Genomic DNA, 12,613 nt, shown 5'->3' with positions numbered 1-12,613 from the left:
TGTGTTTGTCCGCTAGGTATTCTGCGTACGGCTATACCCGACATGGACAGGGAGACCCAGGACCAGTACCTGGTTTTGCTTCAGGCCAAGGACATGGGAGGCCACCTGGGCGGATTATCTGGGACCACCACCGTCACTGTCAGGCTCACTGACGTCAACGACAACCCTCCACGCTTCACCCAGAGTGAGTTACTCGGCAGCTCACGCAGCCACCCACGGGGAATGAATGAATACCAGGAATAGACAGGCAGCATGACATAATTGAAGAAAATCGCTGTATGTTGTCAGCCTGCACTTTCTGTATGCACACATAAGCACAGTAATTGTGTGTATTACCTCGCACCTCAGCGCCAACCACACAACCATACACTTACCATGCTGGATTGTACTGAAACTTCATTGCAGTTTATTTTACCCAGCATGGAGTACCAGATTGCTGTGGCCTTATCTCATTAGAAGAATGCATGCGGTATCAACTGAGCTCCAGTCACTGTATGGTAACAGAAATTGTTGTATTAACTTTCAAATACTCATTATATGGAAAACGCTAAGCGAAAACAAACACCAGGCTGCATAACTGCATAAACACAGTGTTGGTTTTGCGCCAGGAAGCAGAAGACTTCTCTAACCTTCTTGACCTGCAGGTCCTGTCAGGATTTTCACAGCCGCAGTCAGGCAGAGGAGACTCCTGCTGGGCTGCAAAGTGCCTCATCAAACATTCTCTCCTGGATTCCACTCGCCTCCGCTATGATATATCGGCTACTATTTTCAACTCCTGCCGTATTTCCACATTGTAGGAATATCTTTTGACAGCACCTACATAACCTAATTAGCTTCTTAAATAACTCTTTGATAGCATTTCACTTAATTTGACTGTTTGTGATCATGAAGTCATTCGGTGCAAAGCAGAGATGGAAAAGGCCCTGGGTAGCTGTGTGACTTATAGTGTTGATACATTAAATGAAATTATCCTGTGGCCTAGTCTACTGTTGCATTAGTATAAACACAATTTGAACCAAATTAGTCATTTTGATAATGAACGCTGGTCGCCATGAAGATTTTGTAATCACGTTGAATTATTAGACATCATTGTCCTCGTTGGACATTATATTGTAAATCACTCTTTTAGTTATCAAAAAGAGGCCGGTTAGCTCGTCCCTGTGCGGCTCTGCTCTGGCGTCTTTGTGTTTGTTTGCCTCTGTTGTTGGATGGAGTACACTGATGTGTCTTTTTGTTATACCTCCAAAATTGTTTCCTTTTTTACCTTGAAAACGGACATGCCAGTTAGCCCTCCTGTGAATGAGCCTTGATGGCCGGTGTCATCCTTTACTTAATGTCATCCTTTCTGCCATTTCTCATTTGAGCAAGCTCTGTCTCTTTCAAGATAATTGCTGACCTTATTCCAATTAAAGTGAAAAGAGTTGAGGCTATATTGCTTTTGTACAATTACATTTCATTTGGACTCATTTTAGAGGGGCTGATGGGAAAGATAACTTTCTTTTCCATTACTGAAATTGAGATAACAAGAGATATATCACGTCTTTCAGGGAAAAGTAATAATTATTGGAAGGGCTGAATGATTCGAGTAAAATATCTGTGAGCAACAAGATGATTGCAAATTAAAAACTGTAATTCATTTTGTAATAAATGAAACTCAAGGATAGTTTTAAATAAGACACGTTTGTTTCACATCATAATTAGATAAGATGATGCAGTTGCTTGTTGTTTGAATCCTCCCAGGGTTAAAACCATACAGAAAAGTCTTCTTCTGAGTACACTTGGCTTGTTTGTACTGATTTTATCTCACATATTAGTCGTATACCTAAAACTACTTGATATTCAAGTATAATCATGATATTTAAAAGTGCTGTTTTATTCAGTATTAACATAGTGTGTCATCTATACTGCACATTGTTTTATTATAGAATAAAACTAACTACAAACACACTTATGACATCGGACTTACGACCCCCAATGATACATGACATGATCAGCTTAGAAAAGTGAGGACTCTCAGGCAGGTTCTGGAGCTATAAGTAGCGTCTTTTTTTCCATGATTTGTAAGTGATTTTATCGACATTTATTGCCTATGGACATTGGAGATAATGATATCCTCTGAAAGTATAAGTCACACTTAAACTGTGTGTCTAAGGTCTATGTGTTCAGATGTGACTGAGTTATGACTCCCAAGAAGTTTGAGTTATGGCGCAAATTGCGGCAATGGGGCACAAATGGTTTTGAAGTACCTTTAATAGCCTCCATGATCTGTATGTCACAGCTGCTGCTGCAGCTCCAACTGCTGACTGTGTGGATAAGTGAGCCAAGTCAGGAGCCAAACTACAATAACTAACTTCCAGTTGATTTTAGAACACCGGCGTGCACCTGTCCCTTTCAGCTAATGCAGTGCCTTCGCCTCACGTCTCTCTGTCTGCATATAAGAACCATCTGAATCTTCGAGCTGTTAGACCGGCTCAGGATTAATGTTAATCAGCTGGGTTTGCAACACTTGGCGATGAAGACTTTCACCTCCTACAGCTTGTTAAGACACTGTTACTTATGTAAATTACAGTTTAATATTGCAGTTTGAAATGTCTCTTTCAATGCCCTTTAGATATACAAAGAAGTACAGAATGAATCAGTTCACATCTACATATAACTGTGATAAAGAAAAACTGTACAATTAAACTAGCATGTTAGATTTAAAGTGATATTAACACTGTTGGTAGCGTTACACGGAGTTGAGTATTTCTTTTAAAATAAATTGCACTTTTAACAGTAGGTGTTTTGCAGAATACTTTTTACTCTTACTCGAGTACACACACACACACACACACACACACACACACACACACACACACACACACACACACACACACACACACACACACACTCCTTTGAGGATTCCGTGAGTGACATGTCTTGTATTACTTTAAGAGATTAAGTCGTGTTTATTGTCTGGTTCTGGATATGGCACTTTAATAATAATTAACGTGCACTTCACATTTGTCATTACCTGCTAAGGATCAGTTTGAACGTAAAACATTTATGTAATACATTGCACCTAATGTAGTTACTCTCTACTTGAGTACTTTTAAGTAACAATACTTTCACTTGACTACCGTTTTTGTTTACTCCTCCCACCACTGGATATTAAAAGATCTAATCTAAATCTTATTATTTGATAGTTTGAAGAGCAGGTGAAGATAAAATAGCACAGCAGAGTGCAGGTGGATGCAAGGAATGAGCTGTCAGGAGCTGGATAGGCACACAATGATGCTGTAGTCCAATAGATTACTGGCTTTAATGCCAACATTTAACTAATTCCTGGGGTGGTTGAGTTGAACCTCCATCAAAGCTGGTGTTTTGGACCGGCTGCTCTGAGGATCGGAGGGCTTCTTGGAGGAAAACTAGGCTCATTGTGATCCGTCTGGGTGATGAGGAGCCTTGTGGCGTCAACGTCTGCTCTACAGCCTCACAGTCTACCAGACGTCCTGTCTGTAGCCTCTTGTCCTGCTGATGACTCCCGGCGTGCATTTACTTTATTCAATGCATTGATGTTAGCTGATGCAGTGTGTGTGTGTTGTGTCTGTGTGCATCCCTGATCCTATGCTTGCCTCTTCTTAGTTCTCCCTTTGTGCTTGCGCGATCACCATCAAAGCGAGCCGCACCGCCGCTCTACTCAATTACATACCTAGGCTTTTTAAAAGACACCCTCAAATCCAGACCCACACGTTTCCCAAGGTCAGCACTGCTTATTACCAGAGGGAGAGGATTACAGTGGAGTGTACGCACCAGGTATTGACTGTACATTATAGACTTTAACAAGAGGAAATAGCAGGTCTTGCTTTGTGGGCTTGTGTTTTCACAGCGCCGTAGAATTTCTCCCTATCCAAAAAATGATTCCAGGAACTAAGTGGGTTTGTTATGTGTACGGTTGTGAACGATGTCAGGGGACTTTTTATGCCCGGAGGATGCGGTATAGCAGAGAGAAAGTAGGCTACCGTACAGATTGTAGTTGTTGTTTGGTTAAGTGATAAATGGAACGTGTGGGATATTTTCAGATGCTTCATTGGCAAACGTAACGCTCCAACCACACTTTCCTTTGGGTCTCATTATCAAATGGCACACACCGTGCTCCAAATTATTTTGGACAGCAACATGTTTTTTGATGATTTAGCTCAGCATTCCTCGGTGCGAGAAAAAAGCTTTAATTTTATTTTTCATCCATATCAAATGAACTTTTTAAAGGCAGCGTTACTTTTTGAACATTTCAAGGTGACAAATATTTCGACACACAGTCGACAAAGTAATCATTTTTAGTATCGTGCTGAAAACGATTCAAAGATTATTGGACTTCTTTATCCCAGAAATATCATTGGACTATATTTTCCTTGTATTCTCATTAATACTGGACGACATGCTTCTCAGTGGGCCTGTCTTCTATCAGACACATATCAGCTTGTGAACGGATACATTTTTCCCACTGTTCCCTTAAAACTGTGAGTTAACAAGGCAGACGGACGTAACAATGTTGCTAAAGGGGAGTTGCTATTACTGTCTCCTTCCACATCAACTCCTTGCTTGATTAAGCTCTTAATTATGGTAGTGCTGTGTGGAATATATGGTTGAATAATTTTCTAAGAGTAAACAAGGGTGACGGGTATCATCTTCCTGTTACAAAGCTTCAGGATTGGCGTAGTAGATGACTTTTTATTCCTCTGGTAATCCTTAGGGAAATTAAGATGATTCCACAGCATCATGTAGCTTTGTAGTCGGTCATAGTGTTGTTGTTGGGCTGGTATGAAATTTCATACCCTTGTTTCCATGTAGTCATTTATTTAGACATCTTTTTCCATGTTTACCGTGGCTGAATCATTTATTGCTGTGTGTACAGTATACTCCACAGATGAATTCTCTTCAAGATAAATTGCAATAGAGGCTGGGGCATCGACTGGAAGTGTACCAAAAACAAGATGATCACTTAATGTAATACAAAGACCATCTTCTTTATTCTAACCACTCTGAAAAAAAAGTGAATTATTTAGGAGCATAGCATGTCTGGAATACTAAAATGAATGGAGAGTAGGAAAATTATTTTAAAAAACGAGTAGTATTCACATGTTGACGTCTTTTTTTAATTGGATATTCCATCGTAGCACAGAATATATTTTACACTAAATATCATGTCAACAAAACCAGCAAACATGGCATACGCCATTAATCAATAGTCTGTTTTACTTCCTTATTTTCCCCTCCTCTTATATTCTGTACCGATAATTAAATCCAAACATTGCCTTGTAGTTTCAGCAATGTCTACATTGACACCAGAAGGAAAAGATAACACGATAGATCAAACAAAAAGGAAACAAAAAGGGAAACACACATGTGTCACATTAAAAAACATTAAATAAACATGACCCAGTTCTTTCTGTTGCATGAGAACATTTCCAATATTGCAATGTATCAGAGGAAAAAGTGTCACAAGCGCACAAGTTGAGTTCATCATTATTCCTCCAATTGATTCGCTTATAATACACACATACGGTTTAACTAGACAATATAAATAATCAGGTGAGTACACATTTCAATACATTGTAAACCTAATAGTAGCAGAAAGATAACAAATGAAGTTGAAGTTTATCCAGATAAAGTTCTCAGTAAAGGCTTATTGAATGTTTTATGAATAGCCGGGTTCCCTGCGAATACTTACAGAAAGTCTTCTTTAGGACTTCTCCTTGTTGTTGCTTTAAAGTGAAGCATGAAAGTGAATTCTTGACCTTGGTAAAAAGTAGTTTTGTTCCCAATCCAAAAATCCATTTTGGTGCCTTTTCAAGGAGCTTTCGATCACATCACACGGTGTTCATCAGTGGATGGAGTTTGCCCAGCGGAGAACTCCTAAATGTAATATGGATGAAATGATATCTGCTACTGAGCTCACAACAGATACGTCTCCATGACAACTGAACAAATCGAACACTGTGATACTGTTGAAGGCTTCACAAAAAGCTAATAAATGGACCACAAGCTACAAGCAGGTGTTATTCACTTCACAAATCCTTTGAATGTTTCTCATCCTCTAATAAATATTTTGGACCGGTCCATGATGCATTTTTACTAAACCTTGGGTTCCTTTTTCTACATCCCATTCAGTCGATCAAGCTGTTTAGTCGTGTGAGATTCTGATTGAGATGATGTTCTACTACTTATTGATCCACCTGCTGTATTTATTTTATACCATAGGACAACATTTCATGCATAATTCTGAACAGTTGAAGTAGCGAACATCATGATCAGCTGTGCTGCAGAAGAAGAATCACATTCTGTGCTCTAAAAGTATAAAGGGAATAATTAAAAACACATTGCCTTTAAAATATCTCAATCCTCTAAATGTAAAACTTCTCAAAGCTGGAAATATCGGAAACTGAAATGTCACTCTTCCTATGCTTCTTCTCAGTGAAATGTCAACATTTGACGAGCGATGTGGCCCGATCCCTGAGATCTGTACACCAACTGCACCTCCTTTATGGAGCTCAAATGAATCTGTAGGCTGCCAAAGGGCAATACATTCATTCATTGCCTCGTGACAGTTGGAGCAGCACTTTGTTATAGTTTAACTGCACACACAGAAACTCCCAGACGCATCCTCATAACTTGTGCTCCCGGAACACTTCTGATTCTTCTGCTCTGCCTGCGAGAAGTGTTTGAACAGCTACAACTCTGCTGGGTGACAAGTCCGCAGACGGAGACGCAGGTGCTGCTTCCCGTTTTTATGTGGTTTCCAAACAACCTTGGCTTGCCAACGGTGCCACATAAAAACGTTGAGGGAGCCATCACTCTCCCAGCGGTTTGATGGATGGAAAGATAGATGGGCTGACAGATGACTACATAGGTAGCGCCGATAAGATCAGTGTCATTTTTATACGCTGGGGAGATGAAACAGAGAGGGGGAGAGATAGAGGGAATAGTTCAGAGAGGGCTTCATCATAAATATTACTAATTCATTTCCCTGGAGAAGGAGGCTGTAACAGAGAGAGAGAGAGTGAATGGGAGGAGAGAGAGAGAGAGTAAGAAGACGCGTGCAGGTCTTCCTATATGTGTGTCTTTCTTTGCGCTTTTTCTCGAAAGAGAAAGAAAGACAGCGATGGAGTCGCTGAGAAAAGTACAATAAAGTTGTCAGGAGAAGAGTGATATAAAAGGAAGACGTAAAGAGGGAGTGGGTGAGAAGAGGCTCCGGGAACGTAGAGGGAAGCACAGAGAGAGAGAGAGGAGACAAGGACACAAACGTACAAGAAAGGGAGAGGGGGAGTGAATGAACCGCAGACAGTCAGAAGGTATAATGAGGGTATTATGTCTTTTAGTGAGAATGAGATGCGAAGAGGAGTACATACAACAAAGAGCTAAAAGGGTGAGCTAAAAGAGTACTCACGGAGTGGCATAAAGACTTAACCTTGTGTGATTTCTGTGTGTGTTTCACAAGCCTTTGTTACTACTACTGTTTGATACGTGCACATGCATATGGGTCATTCATGCACACGTGCATGATCAGAGGGGAGCAGACAAGGAGACAGAGAGGTGACAGACTTTGTCATCTCCTGTCAGGCCCAGAGACATGTATATATACTCCCTCCAACACACACACACACACACACACACACACACACACACACACACACACACACACACACACACACACACACACCACCACACACACACACACACACATTCCTGACTCCCACTCTCTCAGTGTGTGCTCTCCACACACCCGGTACCCTTGTGTCCCTTATCACACTCTCTCCCATCTGTTCCTGTTTTAAAACACCCTGAGTACACAATCATTTTTAGTCAGTGTGGCAGAAAGTGTCTGTGCTGAGAAATCCCATTTGTCTAACTGTCCACTTTCACATATCCCACTATATAAATTACTGTTGCTATTGTTAATGAACATTTGTGCTCACTGCCAAGCGATAGCTCCCATTCCTGGGGTTAATATCAACCATCGAAGTTTCTTCAAATACTCTTCTTCAATTATGAATAACGGGTTATACAATATTAATGTTAAAAGAACAAGTTGCCTTTTTCTGTGTTTTTATAGTTCTTTCTACACTACACTGACAATTGCCTATATAGGCAGAGCAGCCACCAGTGCTGGCATCAGCCTACATCCTTTTTTGTTATGTCCTATTTAGCAGTCCCATCACATTCAATAACATCTAATGCATATCGAAAATAACTTGTGTGCTCTTCAATAGGGCATCGATAATGAATTTAGTTAAATGGCATGACTAATGTGTATTTGCGGACAAATAATGGGCTCCTCAGAATTAAGGGTAACACACGTAGGCCAATCCGGTCCAACTCGGACGCCCACGTCCTGTCGTCCTGTCCAATGATCGCCACCCACGCGCTGACGTCTGCCATTGTTTGGACTGGCGCGATAAAGACGTGAAGCCGGCACTCTTTAGAATGCATGAAAGCGAGTCCTGGGGCAAGTTCACCAATGCGTGAAGGAGGGAGGAGGGAGGCGGCGGGATGGAGGGATACAGATGAGGGGGGAAAGGGAAAGCAAGGAGAGAAGCAAAGCTAATTTCTTTATAGCGACAGTGATAATCAGGCTAGCTGAGAATCGCTTCATCTCACACAGAGCTGAAGGGATGCAGGGAATGGAATGAAGCAGGTTGTTGTGTTTAGAGGCTGACATACATATGTCAGTGTCTGTTCATACAGTAAATGCGTGTTTTGTACATGTATACTTAAAAGGGAAGGCTGGGTGGACTGTATGTGATTTATTGCTACAAATGTGGCTGATTATGTGTGTTCAAAGACACCCTTCGAAAATGAACTTGCACACAGACACATACAGTCTCCCATACAGTACACATGCAAAATTCTCTATATGCAGCCAAACTCAGGGGCGGGAGATAGCGCTGAGGCATGAAAAGCCTTTCCTGAAATGGCTCCCTCATATCACACCGCACAATTAGGCCTGTTGTGTGTCCACGAGTGTCGAAGTAGCAGGGTCAGTCAGTCTCGTGCGTTGTGGTCTTATTGTTCTGTCTCTCGCTCTGTCTTGTTCTTGTGCGCATATACATAAACAAACAGATGAGGCTTTACACTGACATTCGAGCCACACCAAATTGGCGGCGCCTGTGAGAAATCTGCGGGCAGCGCTTCCCCTGATGGGCTTTTCTTCCTCAATCCTGTGCAGCCAAAAGAGCCTGCGAGGAGAGATTCATCGTGCAGTAATCGCCCCATACAACACAATGTTTCCAATAGACCTACATGCAGGCAATCCAGCTTTATGGAAACCCAAGAGGGTCTTAAATTCTCCACACTCAGAGAATTTCCCATTCTCACAACTTTACCTGCCATCACAGAGGAAAAACAGGGAAATTTAAAACTTAATTAAACCCCCCAAATAGGCCCCTTTCCGTCCCTGTTTCTTGTTCTTTTCCAAGTCTATAAGCTTGGGCCTCTGAAATTAGGTGAATCCATCACACTTTCTGCGGCAATGCCCAGGTCCTTTTCTTGTAGAGAACCCACAGGAAAGGCAGGGAGACGGGGCGCAGAGAGACTGTCTTGACAATTCTTTATTTTTTTTGCGTTACTTTCTCATCTGACCTGGCAGTGTGCCCCCTCACGCAGAATAATAGGAGCTAAAGCCATTCTCTTTCTGCCGAGCCATCAGTGAGCCATAGAGAGCCGGGGAAGAGGAAGTGATTTCCATGTTAATGGGAACCTTCCCAGCAGCATCTAAACCTCTCCCTCCTTTCCTTCCTTCCATCACTCCTTCCTCGCTTCCTGTCTGTTTTGTGCATACCTGCCTTTACCTGCTGTCGTCCCCGGGCACTCAATCCTTCTGCTGTTGTCTTGCAACGCTACCTTTCAGCTTTCAGCCTCTGTTTACTTCTCCTTTCTTCCTCTCCTCTCGCGCGCTCTTTCTCTGTGTCTAGCTTGATGAATGGAGTCGCTGGACTGTGAGCGGCACATCCTCAACGGGGTGTGGCGGGCCAGTGCTAGCTGTCTCACATCAGTTTTTTTCTTTCACTGAGGCTGCCTCTCGTGTTGGTATACACAAGTGAAAATCCTGTTTCTCGGGAACATCAAATTGATCCTCTGGAAGAAGTTTGACAGAAAAGAACACTCTTTTAGAGTCTCTCCCTTATCCCCTGTCACTGAGGAACTACACCGATGTCCACTTGGGTGAACATGTAAAATCCCCACCTAACCCTCTGAGGATCCCTGAGAGGCCAACTGAACATGCTCCCGGAGGTCTTTGCCATCCCCTCCTGCTCTCTCCGCACTCTTGACCCGATTCTCCCTGGGCTCCTTCAAAACATGGCTGGAAGTGAGCCAGCACGTCATCTCCCCTGAGAAATGCGCAGCAGCTCCATCCGCTATGCAGTCTCTGTCAGAAAAACGGCGGTGGGTAAACTACTCTGCCGCGGGGGTACAAAATGAATCGCCTCAGCACTGCACTCCCATCCCTTATAGAACAGAATGGCTGGCAAGACCAAACTGAGTGCTGCTCTGAAAGTTCACGGCCTTCGTATAAATCACAAGTATACCTCAACACATTGGGTAAACAAATGATCGTTCTGTGAGCCAAACTGGCATAAAGTAAACTCTTGGGAGACGGCAAGAGGGATGCCAAGAAGGCCCCCACAGGGCTTTGAGGGAATCTGTGTGGCTTCCAGCTGTTTTTAATAGGTTACAAATAAGCAGAGGTGGCTTGTTGTTTGATGTAAACGCAATGAGAACGGCAAGAGGAAGGACGGGTGATGGCAAAAAAAGCAAGGGAATAGACTGGATGAAGGCCTGTTCTGAATATAACCTTCTAAAGTTGCTCGATGGAGTCAACACACTCTTATCACAGATCCAAAGTATTCATTGTTGCACCCTCTTAAGGTGGTGAGGAAACATCCGCACTTAAAAAAAAAAGTGTCCGTCTAGACTTTTTTTGTAAGTCATGTTTTTCTCCCCGCTAACATTGTTGAAAGCCGTGCACCTGCTCTGTCATTGTTTTCCAGAGCTGTACGAAGGCTCCCGTGTGGATTCACAAGTTGTAACTGCTGCACTTGCAATTACGGGTTCAATTCTCACCAGGCTCATTTTGCTACAGTGCATGAATGCAGAGCACGCGCTGCTTTGCATAAAACGAATGAGAAGGAAAGGTTTCCAAAAGTAATCTGTTACACAAAAACTGCTTCAAATCTATTTATCTATATCAATGCAAATGACATATTTATTCAGCTCACAATCTGTACATTTATATTCACAGTGTTATCTATCTGCCACCATTATCTGATGCTAGTTTAAGATGTATGACATGATGATGATTGCAATAAAAACAGTTTGACTTTACTCTCCTGGGTAGAGCCATAACTAAATTATCTTCTAGTTCTTTTTGATTTATCTGAAGGCTTATCACTGTAACCACAATGCATTGCAGCTATTATTTTATGCAGATCAGATTAATGTAATCTCAATCATGCTTCAACAGTCATACATTTTCTTCTCTGTACAGATCCTCTTCTCTTTTTCTTCTCTGTCACATTATGGATCTGGCCACGTTTTTATCAAGTTTCTCGGAAATAAGTTGTAACTAGCTTCTCAGAGTGACACATTGTTTGCCCTACTTTTAGAAACAGGAATAAAAGTATTTCCTTGATTGGATTTTAAGGAGAGCTCCACATAAGTGTCCTTACCTGTTGAGCTGCGGGGTGATGGCCTTTAGGCAGAGACATTCAGGACCATTTAGTAAGAGGAGGGACATCAATGGCTGAAAGAAAAATATATGTTGTTTGGGCGGGATGCCAGAGGAAGCACACGTGCAAAAAACACAGACCTCGCAACCCTCATGGCCACAGGGAAGTGCAGCTTTTTAGCATTCAACAACAACCAGAGATTTCTGCAGGACAAAACTAAACTAACTTTGATCGCTTGTGCAGCTTCTCAGATAATGACTCATTAATTTCCCCTCCACTCAAAAGCTGCATTATATTTGATATCAGTATTTATCAACACTGTGTGTAAGAAATGAATCATTTATAAGGACCACCTATAAAGGCACATAACAGGAGAAGTAGCGGAGAAATATAATTGCTGTATCTGTAATATTACACAATACAGGCGAGATGTGGTTTTAATAGGCATTGTTAAACCCTGAAGACACAGCCAAGTCAAGTCGCTACTTTAAATTGCATCTACATTTATTGCCAGTGTTTTCTAACAGCATGAAGCTTATTGCTAAATGCCACTATATTTTAGCTGTTTATTAATTTTTGCATCATGTTTTTGCATACATGGTGGTGCAGTGGTTAGCACTGTCGCCTAACAGCGAGAAGATTCTAGGTTTGAACCGGCAAGCTGTCTGTGTGAAGTTTGTATGATTTCCCCCCGCAGTCCAAAAACATGCATGTTAGGTTCTTTTGTTACTCTCTAATATGAATATGAACGGCTGCGTGCCTAGGTGTTAGCCCTGTGGCACACCTGCCCAGGGTTCACCCTTCCTCTCGCCCAGTGTAGGCTGTTCTCATACACTGTTTGTAGTTATAACCACGGAAAGAAATGCACTGTAATTCGTATATACTGTATATATCCCACAAAAACGATT

At 42.0% G+C, this 12,613-nt stretch overlaps 1 protein-coding gene across 1 annotated transcript in view; it reads left to right on the top strand.

Annotated features, from left to right (window-relative positions):
* The window catches only part of cdh24b (cadherin 24, type 2b), a 129,356-nt gene that overhangs the window by 76,847 nt on the left and 39,896 nt on the right, over nucleotides 1–12,613 (top strand). The window contains exon 5 of the mRNA XM_029453385.1: nucleotides 17–184. Coding sequence (XP_029309245.1) covers nucleotides 17–184 — 168 coding nt within the window. The remainder of the gene's footprint in view (nucleotides 1–16; nucleotides 185–12,613) is intronic.

This window comes from Cottoperca gobio, chromosome 17 (assembly GCF_900634415.1).
Source record: "Cottoperca gobio chromosome 17, fCotGob3.1, whole genome shotgun sequence".
In the NCBI taxonomy this organism is placed as follows: Eukaryota; Metazoa; Chordata; class Actinopteri; order Perciformes; family Bovichtidae; genus Cottoperca; species Cottoperca gobio.
This window is presented reverse-complemented; position numbering and strand designations above follow the sequence as displayed.